Below are 18332 nucleotides of genomic sequence, written 5' to 3'. Positions count from 1 at the left end.
TAAGGCTTCGCATGCAATCAGGTTAGATTAGGTGTGAAGCAATTGGTAGGAATTACCTTGTACCAGGGGTAAGAGCCCGTGGGCTTTGTTTGCTCTGAATGCTGTTTTAAAGGAATTCTGGATTCTTTTAACTACATGTCAAATATTTTAAAATCTGGAGATTACGCCTTCAGAGTCCCATTTTCCAATTCCAGTTTGCCCCTAACAATTCCAGTAGAAGCGTGTGGCCTGCAGCCCACTGCTGTTTTCATCCCATCCTTGGCTCCCTGCTGCGCCCCCATGAGAGGATTTATAGCTTTTCTGTGGATGGCTCACCCTCTCTGTCCACAAACTTGTCCCTTCGCTGCAATACTCACTCCTTGGCCAGCAGTGGGTCTTAAGATGACACGCCTGGGAGGCAGGGTTGCCAAAAAACAGAAATTGACCTGCAGGATGCCTAGTTAAATTTCAGGTAAATAATAAACAATGCAATGTTTGGGACATACTTATACTAGAAAGTTATTCAAATGTAACTGGATAGCCTCTGGTTTATTTGGCTGCCCTACTGGAGAAGGGGTATAGACCTAGGTCCTTCTTAAGACTGTGTCAGCAGGAAATTCCAAGATAGAGATACCCAGATGGGTTTTTTCTTTTTTTCACCATGCTTTGAGGCATGCAGGATCTTAGTTCCTTGACCAGAGGACCAGGAATCAAACCCTCACTCTCTGCAGTGGAAGCTCAGAGGCTTAATCATTGGACTGCCAGGGAATTCCCTGCTAGATGGAGTTAGAGTGGGGAGTGAGGAAGCTGAGTGGGCTTGGCCCTGGTATTGAAGGGTCAAGAAGGGCTCCCTTAGCCCCAGATTCAGGCAGGAGCCCAGTTGTGTGGATCTGAGGATGACACTGTCCTGCTTCTCCTAAAAAATTGCAAGATCTGGGACTTCCTTGGTAGTCCAGAGGCTAAGACTCCATGCTCCCGGTGCGGGGAGCCAGGTTCAGTCCCTGGTCAGGGAACTAGATCCCTCAGGCCACAACTAAACTAAGTGTTCACTTGCCACAACTAAAGATCCTCGCATGCAGCAATGAAGAGTGAAGATTGTGCATGCTGTAACTAAGACCCAGAGCAGCTAAATAAGTAAAAAAAAAACCAAACTTTTTTTTTTTTTTTTTTTTTAAGAAAAACTGTAAGATGTGGCAACATATGCTGTTGCCTCAGCCACCTCCCCCACCCACAATTTCCCAAGTGCTGCTGCTGATACAGATACCCCACTTGGAGAACCCCTGGGCTCTTACTACCGGTAATAACACCCTCGGGGCGTCTATTAGTCTAGACACTAACTTGCTGCCTAAGTGTGTGCGTGAGACCTGCTTCCTTACTGGATAAAGGTGTTTGAGTGCCTGCTGTATTCAAGGGTGTGGAAACTTGCCTGCCTTTTTCCATTTTGTAGAGTGAATGGAGTCCTGGAGCAGAAACAAGGGCGTAGACACCTATGAGATAGGCAGTCAGTGCCAACTGCTAAGATGTGGTGCAAAGAATAGAAATTCTAGGACCGTGGGAAAGGTGGGGGGATCACCACCATTGGGGGTGGCCAGGGAAGGCAACAAGAAGGAGTGGTTAGGGATTTCCCTGGTGGTCTGGGATTAAGACTCCATGCTTCCACTTCAGGGGCACGGATTTAATCTCTGGTCAGGGAACTAAGATCCTGCGTGTTTCCAGCAGCCAAAAAAAGAAAAAACTTAGAACTAAAGAAAAAAAAATTAAGAAGAAATGGTTAAACTGAGCCTGTGAGGTGTGGGTGGGGTGTATGTCTTGGGATTAGAGAGTAGAGGGCTGTGAGAATGGCAAAGCCACTCTTGCCTGTGTTTCTGTAAACCCTAAGGAGTTATAGGATGTGCAAAACTTCCTTAAACCTTGACCAACTTGAGGAATGGGAGGCCACATCCCTTTGGGAGGATACCCTGATGATATCTCATCTTCTTTAAGACCAGCCAATTTGGGGTATGTGCTGTGTACACATGTGAAAGGAGTGTCTGAGAATGGGCCCTCCTTTCCCTTTCTGTTTTGGGAAGCTTTAGGAGCTCTAGAATCAAATACTTTATCTTTGAGATCCAGCTCTACTTTGGGTAAATTCCTGTCAGTCTGGGTATAGGGTTGTTCTTCTGTGGATTGGGTTTTATTACAGTATCTGTCTCAGAAGTGGTCATGAGGATTAAATGTGCCATTTATATCTAGCATATTGAGAATCAAGCCCAGCACATTGTCAGAGGTAAGGGTCTTACTTAGCCTTACTAAGATAAGGATCAGCTCTTACAATTATCAGTCACTGTTTTCACCCTCAGCCCCTGTCTACGTGGTTGAACAAATCCTTTTCTTCTACGTCTTCAGTGGTTTTTCTTCCTATGTTACTTGCATTGGCAGAAGAGTCTTAACAGGTCCTGTATTTCCTTCTTTGTCTGGCGTATGATAGGTCCACAAATATTGAATGGCTGAAGCTGAGGACACAGCCTTGAGTGAAGGGAGGCGCTGTCTATCTTTCCTCTGGTTTTTCCTCCTCTTCCTCCTTCCTGACCACTCACAGCACAGCACGACCCTCAATATATGTGTCTTGTATATCTTTGGGTCATTTAGGCAGGTTGAGTCACACCTTACTTTTTTTGTTGACATATAATTGATTTACAGTATTAGTTTACAATGATACAATATTGGTTTACAATACAGTGATTCAATAGGTTTATAGAGTGTACTCCATTTAAAGTTATTGTAAGACACTGGCTATATTCCCTGTGCTGTACAATATATCCTTGTAGCTTATTTATTTTATACCTAGTAGTTTGTACCTGTTTATCCTCTACCCCTGTGTTACCTCTGCCCCTTCCCTCTCCTCACTGCTGCTGCTGCTGCTGCTAAGTCACTTCAGTCGTGTCCAGCTCTGTGCGACCCCATAGATGGCAGCCCACCAGGCTCCCCCGTCCCTGGGATTCTCCAGGCAAGAACACTGGAGTGGGTTGCCATTTCCTTCTCCAATGCATGAAAGTGGAAAGTGAAAGTGAAGACGCTCAGTCGTGTCTGACTCTTCGCGACCCCATGGGCTGCAGCCTACCAGGCTCCTCCGTCCATGGGATTTTCCAGGCAAGAGGACTGGAGTGGGGTGCCATGGCCTTCTCCCTCCTCACTAGTAACCACTGGTTTATTCTCTATGAGTCTGTTTCTGTTTTGTTATATTCATTAGTTTGTTTTGTAAGTGATAAGGTACAGCATTTGTCTTTATCTGTCTGACTGATTTCACCTAGCATAAATACCCTCCAGATTTATCCTTGTTGTTGCAAAGGGCAAAATTCCATTCTTTTTATGGCTGAGTAGTGTTCCAGTGTGTGTGTGTGTGTGCACAGCTTCTTTATTCAGCCATCTGCCTATGGACATTTAGGCTGTTTCCATGTCTCAGCTATTATAAATAACGCTGCTGTGAACATTGGGGCACATGGATCTTTTTGAACCCATGAGTCATACCTTATCTTAAAGGAAACTTTCATTCTGAAGGAACAGGGGTCAACTAGTCTTCTCAACAGCCCCCTTGGGCCTTGGAGACACCGGTCCCACCCTCTGATTGTGGTCCTGGCTCCCACGTGGTTGGTGACAGATCCCACGAAGTCTCACCTCCCGCCGCTGCCTCTTCTCTTCCGCCAGGGCCAGGAGCTGACCATCCGCCAGATTTCCCTGCTGGGCTTCCGCGACCTGGTGCTGCTGAAGGTGAAGCTGGAGGACTTGCTGCTGCTAGCGCAGCCCCAGCCGCCCTCATCCATCGTCCAGATGTTGCTCATCCTGCAGGTGAGGCACGATGGAGACATCACTGCAGGAAGAGGGAAAGCGGCCCTGTGGCTGGAACACCCTGGCTCGGTTTCGTGTTCTTTAGTGTCATGGGTCACGTTCCAGTTCCTTTGTCCATTTGCTGTGCGTGCAGCAAGCACTGTCAAGGTCCCTCTCCTCCCGCAGTCTCCCAGGACACTTGGAGATGCCCCATAAGCGATGGTCCCTGTAACGCGGGGAATTTGGCCTCATTTCCCTGAGGGCCTCCTGGGACATGTTCTTCTGCCCTCTGGGAGTCAGGAAGCCAGAGGCTGGGGGTGTGAGAGTGACAAAGGCGGTCTTTCCCCAGCCCAGGACTAACTCTTGGTGGCAGGGGTGGCGGCTTCTGGATCTAAAGGAAACTTGCAAGTTGTATTGCTCTCAGACTATCCCCGCTGCAGGGAAGTTGGGCCCCAGTAGCTGGAACTGCTGTTTTCTCTGCCTGGGCCCCCACTGTCCACAGCATCAAGAGATCTGAGGCTGGTTTTTCCCTGCATACCTCTCCTACAGAGAGAAGAGTCATTTCTCTTTGCCAGTGCATTTCGAAAATGGCCCTGAACCAACCCCTCCCCTCTCAAAACATACAAGGGGCTCAGCCTTTCCTCCCATGGGTCATGAGGGCCTATCCTTAGGCTGTCCAGGAAGAGGCTGAACCAGAGACTTTGACCACCCTGGAGATCTGATTCTCCCTGGCAGGCGCAGGTAGGTCTGAGACTGTCCTAGAATGGTGCCTTCTGAGGGGACCCGCCCAATCAAGCCTGTGTGCCCCCTGCCAGCCAATGCCCCAGGGTCCTCCCCCACCCCCAATCCCCCCACCAGCAGGATCCCATGCTGGGTTTAATTCTCTTCCCTGACCGCTCAGATGGTAAAGAGTCTGCCTGCAATGCAGAAGACCTGGGTTCAATCTCTGGGTTGGGAAGACCGCCTGGAGAACGGAGTGGCTGCCTGCTCCAGTATTCTTGCTGGGACAAACCCGTGGACAGAGGAGCCTGGCAGGCTACAGACCATAGGGTAGCAAAGAGTCAGACATGACCGAGTGACTAACACTTTCACTTTTGATCACCATCCGGAAATTCTTAATTTTTGAACAAGGGACCCCACATTTTCATCTTGTGCTGAGCCTTGCAACTACATAGCCAGTCCAGCAGCCAAGCCAAGGGCAACTCCTTCCCAGAGGGCTGTGTGCAAGTCAGGTTCTCTGCCCAGGGATTCTGATGCAGCTCAGAATTTTCTAACCACTTCTTGCCTCTTCCTGTTCTGCATCCCTCTCTTGTGTAGCACTTAGGAATTGTAGAGTGAATGAGTCTTGTGGGGAGATGGCAGATGAGAAATATCAAGGTGTGAAAAAATGAGATAAAAGTGTCTTCAGCTCTGAAACCCAACCAAGGTGGTTTTGGGGCTGAAACTGCTCTGCTTTTGAGGCTGTGGGTGGGTCTCTGGGAGCATGAGTAAGGCTCCCCTCTCCCTTCTGCCACCTGGAGGATCCGCTCACCTTTGTGGAGAGTCTTGTGTGCCTTCCTAAGTGAAGCCTTTCTTTTCTCAACATGTAATTCTGTAGTTAGTTGTGATCGATACTTATTTTTTTTAAACAAAGAAGTTTTTTGTAATACCGTATTGCCAGTGGCCGGAGAAGGCAATGGTACCCCACTCCAGTACTCTTGCCTGGAAAATCCACGGACGGAGGAGCCTGGTAGGCTGTAGTCCATGGGGTCGCTAAGAGTCAGACACGACTGAGCAACTGCACTTTCACTTTTTAGTTTCGTGCACTGGAGAAGGAAATGGCAACCCACTCCAGTTTTCTTACCTGGAGAATCCCAGGGACGGGAGAGCCTGGTGGGCTGCTGACTATGGGGTCGCACAGAGTTGGACACGACTGAAGCGACTTAGCAGCAGCAGCAGCAGCAGCATAGCCAGTGGTAAAGAACCCACCTGCCAGTGCAGGAGACACAGAAGACCCAGGTTCGATTCCTGGGTCGGGAAGATCCCCTGGAGAAGGAAATGGCAACCCACTCCAGTATTCTTGCTCAGAGGATTCTGTGGCAGAGAAGCCTGGAGGGCTATAGCGCATGGGTCGCAAAGAGCCGGACACAACTGAGTGACTTAGCACATTACACGTATTAGTAGTTCTGAAGTTCCACCTGTTTTTATTTTTTTTTAATTTTTGTTTCATATTGCAGTACAGTTGATTTATAATGTTGTGTTACTTTCAGGGGTACTGCGAAGTGATTCAGTTGCAGGTGTACATGAACCTCTGATCTTTTAGGTCATTTTCTCATATAGGTTATTAGGGGCACTGAGTAAAGTTCCCTGTCCTCTACAGTAGGTCCTGGTTGAGTATGAATCGAGGCATCTTGCTGGCCTTTCCCAGTGCTTCTGCTCTTGCTGAGGGACGTAAAAAACCCTCAGGTCTTCTCCCATTAGCAGCCCCCTCAAGTGCCAGACAACCTCGACTCACATTTCCTCTGCATCAATTCTGACCCCTTCCTGGTCCTGAAACCAAGTCTTCTGCCTCATAGCCCCCTCCTCAGCCTTCTTTTTTGTTTTGGTAAGCCACCCCTCCCTCCCATTGCCCCCAGCTGCCTCCATCTCACTGTGATGAAGCTGACGAGGTACCACATCAGCCAGCTTCCTTGGAGCTTGCACTTCACCCAGGGGTTTCCACCCAACCTGTAAGACTGGCCCTCCCGCTTCTTGGTCCCAGCTCCTAAACTCCAGTGTAGGGGAGAGTTTTCTCTTTTTAAACGAGGTGATTTAAAATCTCTTCCGCTTTGAGACTTTGACAGCTGGCCCTTTGGGCTGAGCACAGCGCCCACAAAGCCTTGCTTTCTTGCAGGCCCTCCACACAAACATGTGGCTTCCACGCCTTTCCAGCAAGAAACTGAATTCCTTCAGAGTTAGCTGGTTTTCTAGAAAACCTCGATGATTTTCCAGCTCCTTGTAGCTCCGAGGACTCCCGTCCTTTTGAACCGACCCTTCATCTTGGTACTAAATGTGTGTCTGATCCACAGTGATGCTCCCTTTCTTCTGCTGTTCTGGCCTTTTCCAGATTCTCTCCTGCTTTCTTTTCTAGCCTGTTAACAAGGAGCAGTAAGATGGGCTCAGAGCCAGGCAGCTTGTGTGCCAGTCCTGGGTTTTGGCCGCTTACCAGCTGTATTTTCCTGGGCAAGTTACATAAGCTTTCTGACTCTTAACTTTCCTTGTGTGTAAAAGGGGGGATGGTGAGGGTTGTTGGCAGGTGCTATGAAACATATAAAGTGCTTCCATAAAGCTCCTGTGTGCCTGGTGTGGAACAGTTATTGTGACGGAGAGGGTGAGCTGGCTGTGATTGGGCCCGGTCAGACCTCAGCCCTGGAGCTGGGGTGGGGACAGTCCCACCGGCCCTGCTTTGGGGTGGGATCCCACCGCAGCGGCCACGGTGCTTGGAGCTGGGGTGGGGACAGTCCCGCTGGCCCTGCTTTGGGTTGGGATCCTACCGCAGCGGCCACGGTGCTTGCCACACACAGTTCTGATCACTGCCACCTGGGACCAGTGCCTGGGGCTCCAAGCCTGGGTTTCCTTCATTCAGCCACAAGGATACAGCCTGCTTTGAATGTAGTGGGAGGGTGGCCAGAATCCGCTGGCCATGGTGACTTGGACTGACCTGTCTCTCTTGGCTGTTTATTTCCAGAGTGTTCACGAGCCCACAGGCCCCAGTGAGGGTTATTTGCAGCTGGAGGAGCTGGTGAAGCAGGTGGTTTCTCCTTTCCTTGGCATCAGCGAGGACCGCGGCCTCTCAGGCCCCACGTACACATTGGGTAAGGGGGCCGGCTCTCAAGCTGCCAGGAGCCTCAGTGACTAGTACCAGTTATGTTTCCCTGAGCCCTGATGACCCACCAAGCCCTTTACTTCCCACGTGGGTCATGCAAACCTCTGCATGTTCGCTGCTCATGTTTCCCTCTGGCCTGGTTGTTGCAATAACCTCCCCGCTTGGCGATTCCTCCCCAGGAACGGATACCGAACTTCTGTGGTGGTGCTGGTCTGATTCACATCTTTGATCAGTGGCTTTGATCTGTTTTGGTGCCTGCAGTGTTAATTTTCTTGTATCTGATACCAAAAACCATGCCTGACTGCAGCCCACACCCTCGTGACTGGAAAAACCACCAGTGATGAATTTCCTTTCGAAAGTGGCTCAAAACGTGAAGCCAGCTTACTGGGTGTGTGGCTGGAGATCCAGCTGCTGGCTGCCCACTGCATTCCTGTAGGTACCGCCAGGGACTTCACATGCAGGACAGGGGCTGCTGGACTGGGGGACAAATCCCACTGAGGCATCCTTCAGTGGCTGTAAAGCTAAAATTCAGGCTCTGTGCTAGTCACCCCGGAGAATCTAGAGATGAAATGGGTCTATTCCTTCTTTCAGTGAGACTACGGTCTAGATGAGGAAATAGCTATAGAATATCATAAAAGGTATTCCTCAGTTACTCTCTGAAATGGAACCACCCACCCCCTGCAAATGCAGGAACTTTTGGTTTGTGATTCTAACTTCAACAGCCAAAATGGTGCCTGGCAATGCAGTGTGTGTGCATACTCAGTCGCTAAGTCACGTCTGACTCTTTGTGACCCCATAAACTATAGCCCGTCAGGCTCCTCTGTCCTGGCAATGGAGTGGGTTTCCATTTCCTACTTCAGGGGATCTTCCCAACCCCAGGGATTGAACCTGAATCTCTTACATCTCCTGCATTGGCAAGCAGATTCTTTACTGCTGCGCCACCTAGGAAGCCCGGGCATACAGGCGACAGTCAAAAACTATTTGTTAGATGGATGGGTGGTACCCGAGGCTGGGGTAACCAGCACCCACACACAGGTGCAGAGGTGGAAAGGGATTTCCAGAATTTGAAACCCTTTATCCCCTCTTCTTGCTTGAATGGAGACAGAGCTGGGCTTCAAAGAAAAGAGGGGAGGAGCAGCCTCCAGCGGGCTTCCCACCCCTTCCCGGGCCTCCTGACTGCAGAAGAAAGCAGGGCCTGCCACAGTTTTTAGGGCCCTTCATATTTCTCTGGAAACACCAGTTTAACCACAGTCACCACAAATCTGAGGGTGCTGGCCCCAGTCTTCTGCCTGCCTGGTCCTCCACCCTCCCTCCCTCCTTCCCTCCCTCCTTCCCTCCCTCCTTCCCTCCCTCCTTCCCTGATTCCACCCAGGAGCTGGCAAGAGCCGGCTGAAGGAAAACAGTGCCCTGCCCTCCCTGTGAGGAGGGCTGGGCGCCACCTTCCTGCTCTGGCCGGGCCAGCTGGCTCCCAAGTTTTGGGCAGGAGGATACAGGGAGATGTCAGCGTGCCAGCGGGTTAGCTGGGCCATGGCAGGGACCCCACCATCTGCTGGGCCTGGGGCCGGGAACACGAGTGGATTTGGAAGTTTGGTCAGTGAGGACTCGCTCTAAGAGGGGATGCCTTCAACTTTTCAGCTATAATAAGATTCATACATACTTTCATCAGATTGTAATCAAAGGCCTGAGGTTTTATTCTTGTGCCAAGGACAGTCCTTGTCTCTGGGGCGTTGTCACAGTAGAACCCGAGAGGGGAGGAAATGACCTTCTTTTGATTACTTTTTTATTATATTATTATTTCAACAAATGTGTACTAACAAGACCCTGTCCCTGGCACCTTGTGAAGTGCTGCAGGTGATATCTGTGACAAAACTGACCCACCCCTGCCCTCTGGCACAGGGACCAATGAGGAAGTCACAAACACTAGATGATGACTCATCAGTGTACAAGTGCTCTGAGTGGGGAAGTCCAGGGTCCACAGCAAGAGGACTTCACCTGGACTGGGCAATCAGGGAAGACTCCCTGGAGGAGGTGATCTCTGCAGTGGGACCTGGAGGATGAATACAAGTTAGCTGAGTCAACGGAGGGAAGACTGACCAGGCAAAAAGAAGGATCTCTGGGAGGCTTTTGAGGTTATGGGGAGGTGGGTGGGGGAAGCAAGAGGGTCCAATGTTTGAGGAACTGAGAGAGCTTTAGAGTTGCAGAGTGGCTGATGGCAGGGGAAGCTCTGGGACACACCACGTCCTGGGCACTGTGCAGGGTGGGCTGGATACCACGTTCCCACTCACAGGTGAGGCAAGTCAAGGTCAAGGTCATTTGGCTGTTGGAGACAGGCTTCAAAGCCCCCAGCTCCTTGCCCTTGGCCAGCTGTTCTCCCACAGTCCACCCGCCCCCCCACCCACCCTGTCAGCTCCAAGAGGTGACTGATGGCGCTGAGGGGCCGTAGAGAAGCTGGTCCTTCCTTCTCAGTTGTTGGCTGAAATAAATGTACACCCTAAAAACTGAGAATTGTGTTTTAGTCATGGACAAACTAAGTACTTGTGCATAGAAGACAGCCTCTCAGATAGCTCTGGAGGACTATTCCAAAGAGGGAAGGGAAGAACCAGGATATATAGAAATGTTTGCAACGAAGACCAGGTAGTTGGAATATTGTTATTCCAACGAGAGAATACTGTTAATTAAAGAAAAATAGATATCTCAAATTCGTGAATTTAGTGCTTTTCTACATATGGGAAGATGCAAGAGTCTGGGCTCATTGAAGTCATTCCTTTTCTAAAAAACTTTTATATTGGAGTCTATTTTATATTGGAGTATATTGTATATTTTATATTGGACTGTAGCCAATTAACAGTGTTGTGATAGTTTCAGGTGGACAGCAAAGGGACTCAGCCAAACATATACATGGATCCATTCTCCCCCAAACTCCCCTCCCACCCAGGCTGCCACATAACATTGAGCAGAGTGCCTGTGCTATACAGCAGGACCTTGTTGGTTATCCATTTTAAATATAGCAGCGTGTACATGTTGATCTCAAAGTCCTTTGATACATCCCCTAACGTCTAGGCCTGCTCTCCTGTAGCTTTTCTCCATCCTGAATCCCCTGAGGGTGCACAGTCCAGGGTAGCTGCAGTGGCTGCTGGCTCGATGGCCAGGGCATCCTTTGTTGAGTGGTATGGCAGGCGGCATTCTTTGTCTACGCGGTCCTTAGTGCCAGAGGTGTCCGGGGCCAGGACCTCATCCCCAACCCCTGGACACCAAAAAGCTAAAATGGCCACCACAGCGCCCTTCCTTATGGAGGACACCCCTTTCTAGATAAAGAGAGGACTCTCTGCAACTCAGTCTCCCCCTCAGTTGAACAGAAGCTCTTCTCCTGTCTGTGGAAGAGGTAGCTGCCTGTTGTGACAACCGGCCGAGGTAGAGAGAGATGGAGCAGAGGCAGTGGACGTAAGAAATCTCAGGAGGCTTTTCCCATGACCTCTCTGGGCCTGACAGGGTGGGAGGGGTGAAGGGCATCTGGGCCCAGCATCTCAAAACACCTGTCACCTTCCAGGCCCTGAGCAAGCACTTGGCATGTAATCCTACCAGATTCTGGGGATGCATGCTGTCATGACCTCAGACTCTGCATTGATAATAAATGTCCCCAGGGTCATGCGGGGTAGGTGACCAGAGCTGGAGAAGTGGCCTCCTAGGGGCTCCCCACCTGTTCTCACGGGCTCAGGCAGGTTGAGCCAGGAACTCACGGGTGGACCCTCTTCTTGCCAGCCAGGCCAGTGGGTCTGAGAGTTAAGCCGTACCCCATGGATGTGCAAGGCTTGCTTCAGAGAGAAAAGATGAGTCCCAGGACATGATGGAGTGAGCGTGTGTGTGTGTCCTTCCCTCCAAAGCTGTCACTTTTCTTGGGCAGAGAGAGTAGTGGGTGAGGAGGAAAATAGTGAAATCTTAAAAAACAAAACAAAAACAAAACAGGCCTATTTGTCAGAGGCCAGGCCCACATTTCTACCTTTCCAGTTTCCCAGGTTTCCAGGCCGCTGCCCTGGCTCAGTTAGTGCTCGTTTCTCCCACACAAAAGCCCGGGCCTCCCACTCATCTCTCTCCATTGTGTCTCCAGGGGGAGGGTCCTTTTCCTCAAGATACGGTAACTTGTCCTCTTGACCAGTCGGCATTCATGGACTTTCAGGTGCTGGGGCCTAAAGAGAGACGCCCACCGTGGACCTGATGGGCAGGCATTGTAATACCCCCCTGACAGGGGCCACTCCGGTGGGGCCCAGCCGAAAGCCTGGGAGATCAAAGGCCTGGGAACTGAGTCCCCAACAAAGAACCGCCTCCTCCGGGCTTTGCTTCTCTCTAGGGGTTTGAAAGGAGCTGCCAGGGCTGGCTTCAGAGCAGGGGGACGAATGCCAGGGCTCCGCAGGGCGCCTGGGGAGTGAGGCAGGAGGAAATACAGGAGGAGGCTGGGAGGGGGGTGCAGAAGGTGTCAGGGTCCAGCCCCTCTTGCTGCTCCTCCGTGGGCCCCCTTGCCAAGGAGGGGCCAGCTTTTAGGCACCAGGCGGGAGACCCACAGTTCAGTCAATCCCCTATGGCGACTTCCTGCTCTGAATGGCAGGGCCCAGCTTTCCTTGATGCAAATAAGAAATAGAAGGCAAAGAGGGCAAGCAGCCACAGTGTGGCGAGCTGACTATCGGCTCCAAGCCTACTATGCAGTTTAAAGGCCTCCCAAGGGGCCCCTGTGGTCTCTTCTCTGGGAGGCGGCTCTGAACGTTGGGGGGAGCTTTGCAAGCATACACTGTCTGCCCAGGGGACTCACACAGCCCAGCCGCCCCTGTGGTCTCTGCTGTGTCCACACCCAGGCTTGAGAGCCAGAACATTGTGCCCAGAAGGCAGGAGGAGGAGCTGGAAGCCTCCGGGTCAGTGTCAGGGAACTGTGCTAAGAGAGGCGGGGCTGGCCGCAGAGGGAGCAGGGCTGTGGAAACCACCAGGGTGGGCTTCAGCTGTGTGCCCTGGAGTAAGTTACTTAACGTCTCTGAGCTGCGGAGGGCTGAGCACAGACGAGGAAGAGGCTGCCCTGTCGCTGGGCAGGGGCCTGGCAGAGCTGCCAACAGCTGTATTACAGGCCCACTAGGATGGTCGGGCCTGCGGAATTACCCCAGATGAGTTGTGCGTGCCTCCCCTTCCCTTCTACGGACCCCAAACCACATCCCAGACCTTACCATGCTGTGTTGCTCATGGCCTGATTATTTGTCGGTCTCCTCCATAGACTCTGGAGAAGGAAATGGCAACCCACTCCAGTATTCTTGCCTGGAGAATCCCATGGACGGAGGAGCTTGGTGGGCTACAGTCCACGGGTCACAAAGAGTCGGACACGACTGAGCGACTTCACTTTCGTTTCACTTCCATAGCCTCGTTGCATGTGGCTCCCCTGTAGGCCAGGCATGGCGTAGACCTCTCCTCTGAGGGAGGGAATGAATGAACAGACAGCCATGCAGTCTCTCTGACCCTCAGAGGACTAGGCCCATCTGAGAAGCCCCCTCTTCATAACTCCTCCTCCTCTGATTCCCCAGCCTGCTCTCATTTGTACCCTCTGCCCTGACATTTGCTGCGTTGACCTGGTTTTAACACAGATGTGCGTGCTGGCTTCCGGAAGGTCAGGAGCAAGGGCTCTGCTATCAGCCCTGGGCTTGAATCCCAGTTTCATCACTAACCATGACTGTAAAATGACTTAGCATGTCAACCTCAGTTTCCTTTTCTGCAAAGCAATCAGGAGATAATGTCAGTGAGGCCTCTCCTGTTTGGATACAGTACATACTAGATGCTCAACTAATGATTGCTCCTGAAACTTCCCCCACCTACCCCTCACCACTGTGCTCCAGCCCCTGTGTGAGGCCTCATATCAGATTTATGCTCCTCTTTGCTCTCCGCACCGAACACAACATTTTGCACAAAGCTCAACACGTTTGTTGAAACGTTTGTTGAAAGGGGGCCATCATGGGGACCCCCTCCTCCAGGCTGGCCACCCTCCCTCTGGTTCCATCTCTCCGCAAAAGCCCAAGTTGAACCCTCCAGAACCTTTAGGCTGCTGGACTAACAGTGTGAGAGAGACGGACGACATCCAGGCACCCATCTGAGACAGCTTGTGCTAGCTCATTCTGCCAGATTGGGAACGATGGAAACCATCCAAGGAATTCTTTCCTCCAGAGATGCTGTGTGTCCACCATGCACGTCTCTCCCCAGACCTCACCCCACATCCTGAGCTCAGGCTTTGTTCCAGATTTCTCCTCTTTCTTGATCTGCAGGTGGTAGGCAACTACTATCCAGTCCCGTTTCCTCCTAGGCTGGTTGTAGGGCCGCCACCACCTGGGTTTTCCAACTGCCAACCTTGAGTGTTTGCTTTTAACAGCAGCAGGAGAGAAGATGAATTGTTTTCAAGGGCACTTTTTTTTAAAGGATGGTTCTTTAATGGGGTTCCTGCTTCTTTGAACTCTTCCGGTGCTTCTGTGTTATAGTTATCGATTTTTGCGATCATAAAAGTAATACATGGTTATTGTAAAAATGTGGGATCGTTTTAGAAATGTGAGACTTGGCGCCTACAAGCACCCATGCTTCAGAGAGGACCTCTGCCGATGTCTGGCATAGATTCTTCTGTCCTGTTGGCTCCTTGGCGTTTTGTCTCCTATATCATTTTTCCCCCAAAGAAGGGTGTGAGGATCCAGTCTCTTATCTGGCACTGCTGGAGGCAGTGTTTGCTGCTGCCTGAGTTCAGAGAGTGGCCTGGCTCAAGGGCAGTGACGGAGGCCTGAGACGCAGTAGCGTGTATTAGGGAATGTCTGGGCACTGCCATTTAGGGCTTCAGAGGATTGGGCTGAGCCTCAGTTTTCCTCATCTGAACAATGGGGATGATGAGAGATGTCCTAGTGTTTCAGAGGGTGATTGGGACTCAACAGTAAGATGATGGATGAGAAGACACTCAGTAAGTTCTAAATTCTATGTATTATTACCTGATTCTGAGAAATAATTGCTGTTACCATCAAACAGCTCCTGGGGGCTCAAAGCGAGTAGTCATGGTGACTTAGTCCTCAGGGTTAGGATTTTATTCTCTTGTCATTGTATATACATATTTGTGTATGTGTATATAGTCACACATGTGTGTGTACACATATATGCATATGAAAAGTGAAAGTCACTCCGTCATGTCCAACTCTTTGTGACCCCGTGGACTATACAGTCCATGAAATTCTCCAGGCCAGAATATTGCAGTGGGTAGCCTTTGCCTTCCCCAGGGGTCTTCTCAACCCAGGGATCAAACCCAGGTCTCCTGCACTGCAGGCGGATTCTTTACCAGCTGAGCCACAAGGGAAGCCCTTATATGCATATGCATATGTGCACGTATGGACATATAAGACCATCCAGTGATGGGACCTGCTGAGAACTTTGCAGATGAACGTGGCATCCTCGCTACAATGCCCATCAAGGCGCATGAGCTTTCAAGCTGATGACTGCACGTTGCATGTTTCAGGGCCTCCAGATCCATGGGAAAACCCAACAGTAAACTAGAGGAGCACGGGCTGAGTGTCCCAAGGCAAGTCTGTGACTGGCGAGAGCCGTCTTCTCTCCCTTTAGAGATCAGGTCTCCCCCTCCACCCTTTGTTATCCTGTCAGGGGTGGAGGGAGCACCAGCGAGGTCAGGCCTTCCTCACTTATCCCCCTGGAATCCCCTGCTGAGAGAGGCATGTGTTAGGAGTCTTCCAGGTCTTAGGAATGGGGGGAGCTGGGGAAAGCAGTGATAGGTGCCAATGGGCTGGGAGGTTGGAAGGCTGAGGGTGTGTGCACTGGCTGGAAGAGGGCAGAAGGAAAAAAGAGGCTTTGGCCAGACCCCACGACTCCTCAGCCCTCCATCCTCACCTCCTCTGCCCCGCTGGGGTCTTTCATCCAATTTGTGCTGCTAACATGGTGCCTCAGTGGGATAGGAGGCTGGTGCCTACGGAGGAGGCTTTCCTGATGCAAGCTTGCCCTGGGCCCTGCCCCGGCCACACTGGAGGTCTCAGGACTGGCGTGGTCCTTGTAAAGGTGGGAGAGGAGAGACCCTCACAACTGGGTGTTCCTTGTGCACAGGCTTCCTCCCTCTGACTCTTCTCCCTGGATTCGAGCCTCATGTACTTGGCTTGTCCTCCCTTGGGATGCTTAGTCAACTATGCTGCGTGTGCTCTGCGTGGGCAGCTGGCACAAGTGAGTCTGGAGCGAGACAGCCCTTGTTTGCATCCCAGCTCTTCTACGTTCTTGTTGTGTGTGCGTAGGCCCATTCCTCTCTCTTTGATGCTCATATTATCTCCCACTTTAACTATGAAAAATGATCATAACATAAGTTCAATTTTTAGGAGGATTCAAAAGATGAACACGTGTCAAGGTTGAGCATAGTTTCCAAAATGTGAGAATTTGAGAAGCAGCAGTTTTTAAAAGAATTCATGTCCACTGCTCTCTGCCTGCCTCCATGGGCCATCTACAGAGCCTCACCCCTTCTTTGGTGCTGCCAAAGGCTGATTGAATCCAGAGTATCGACTTGAACAGAATGCAGGCCTCAGATCATCAACCTGCTGGGAGTGTTGGTGATTCTGGTCCATGATGATCCAGGGGATGTCCCACTGCCTTTGCTTTGATAGCCAAGGTCCCCCCAGTTAGCTATTCCTCTGAACTTGAGCTTATGAGGCCTTTTCCACTTCCTCTGTTAATACTGCAGAGGGCTCATCATGCTGAATGGAGCCCAGAGCATCTCTGGGCAACTGGTCCAGCTGGTGCTCAGGTCTTCGGACAAGACTGGTTAGAAGGGAATTGAGGGCAAATCCAAGGAAGCTGAGGCAGCAGCTGCAAATGTGAGGAGACTCCCTTGGAGCTCCTTCATCTGTCGTGGAACATCCATTGGTACTCCTACTATGGGAGGGCATGTTGGCCATAGGCAGGATCAGGCACGAACAAAGTGAAGTTACAAGAGAAACATAGACGCAGCCAAGTTCTTTCCTTGCACTTCAGGGCTTCATCTAAAGCTCCACCCTGAAGGTGGAGCTGCCACCTCCCTCTTCCGCCAAATTCTTTAGGAGTTTTTGACACCCCCCATCCCCACCCAATCACAGCCTTCGCTGGTCTTTCTTTTGCAGCCAGGCGCCACTCCAGGGTCCGGCCCAAGGTCACGCTGCTGAATTACGCCTCCCCAGTAACCCCCGTCAGCCGGCCCCTGAACGAGATGGCCCTGACCCCGCTGACGGAGCAAGAAGGGGAGGCCTACCTGGAGAAGTGTGGCAGCGTGCGGCGACACACGGTGGCCAATGCCCACTCGGACATCCAGCTGCTGGCCATGGCCACCATGATGCACTCGGGCCTAGGGGAGGAGCCTGGCGGCGAGGACAAGTGCCTGCTGCTTCAGCCCAGCTTCCCGCCACCCCACCGGCAGTGCTCCAGCGAGCCCAACATCACCGACGGCCCCGACGAGCCAGAGCAGGGGGCCACGGGCAGCCAGGAGGACTCGGAGCTGAACTGTGCTTCCCTGAGCTGAACCCCCTGTCTCCCAGAACTCCCAGCTCCTGCCTGGTAACCAGGATGAGGGCAGCTGCATCCCCAAGGCCCGCTAAGGGGAGCACTTCCTCTGGGCAACGCCACCTTCTGCCTTTTCAGATACAGGCTAGTCTGAGTGCCCTAGGGGAAATCTGTCCTAAGCCTCTCCGTTTTCAGGACGGTGATCACCTTTTTGCAGCCACACAGATCTAACTGCCCATTGTCTGCCCTCTGCCTGATTCAGGCTTGCCTGCTTGACTCAACCCAGATCTTCCTCTCTGGGCTTTTATTATCAGACAGTGGACTGTCTGGTCCTCCTGACTGTATATCGCAGCGCCCCTGGCGTTCCTATAGCTGGAGGTCATCCAAATCTCACACAAAGCCAGCAAGGATGTGTTGGCATGTGGAGTTCCCCTTGAGTCTTCATGATATAGGGGCTGGTGGGTGAAAAGAGGCAGTAGAGAGAGGTACCTCTTGACTCTTTCGTGTGAGTAAAAGTAGACTGCAGCCCCTCCCAAGCCTGAGCAGGAATGCATTTTTCATTTCAGTTTCAGAATTACTGGCCAACGAGGGTTCTTCCTCACCTATACCGAGACCCTTTATGCTGTCTGGCTTTTGGCCCAGGAGGGCCACACGGCTAGAGGAACCCCATCTTTAATTAAGCCTCAGCGTTCCCTTCCCATGGCTTTCTCCCCAACACAAGAAATTTACCTTCCCAGTGGAATAGCTGGTGCCTTCCTCCCTCTTTCATTTCAGAAACTGACCCCTTTGCTGTCATGGGGGAGGGGCCAGCTGATACCAACCAACTAATCTGTTCCTGGATTTGACTTGAATTTTTTTTTTAATGTACATCATTTCAAAAATAAAACCGCTTGCAAAGATTTGCACGTAGATCTTGCTCCGCTCATTTCCCATGGAGGTGGGTCTTCACACAGAAAAATATCAAACCCCTTAAAGGAGACTAGGAGTGGTTCAGGGTGAAAGCAATCCATGGGGCCTTAAGGCTACAGAGCTCTGGAAGCAGCTGGATTTGAGTCCAGTAAGCCCTGTGTTTGTGAGTGTCATGGTTTATAGGAAAAGTTGTATTGAGATGAGGAGACTCAGCATGCCTTGGGAGCAGAGGTCTAGCAAATGAGATGTCTCAGTGCTTTATAGTGGGGGGAGCCAGGGC

At 51.3% G+C, this 18332-nt stretch overlaps 1 protein-coding gene across 5 annotated transcripts in view; it reads left to right on the top strand.

Annotated features, from left to right (window-relative positions):
• The window catches only part of PRR5L (proline rich 5 like), a 79329-nt gene extending 61287 nt beyond the window's left edge, over window positions 1–18042 (top strand). For 4 of the 5 annotated variants that reach the window (XM_018059229.1, XM_018059230.1, XM_013969814.2 and 1 more), the window contains 3 exons: window positions 3664–3804; window positions 7490–7616; window positions 16768–18042. In XM_018059229.1, the coding sequence (XP_017914718.1) occupies window positions 3664–3804; window positions 7490–7616; window positions 16768–17162 (663 nt within the window). In that variant the 3' untranslated portion in view covers window positions 17163–18042. The other variant, XM_018059232.1, reaches the window with a different exon arrangement.

This window comes from Capra hircus, chromosome 15 (genome assembly GCF_001704415.2).
Source record: "Capra hircus breed San Clemente chromosome 15, ASM170441v1, whole genome shotgun sequence".
In the NCBI taxonomy this organism is placed as follows: Eukaryota; Metazoa; Chordata; class Mammalia; order Artiodactyla; family Bovidae; genus Capra; species Capra hircus.
This window is presented reverse-complemented; position numbering and strand designations above follow the sequence as displayed.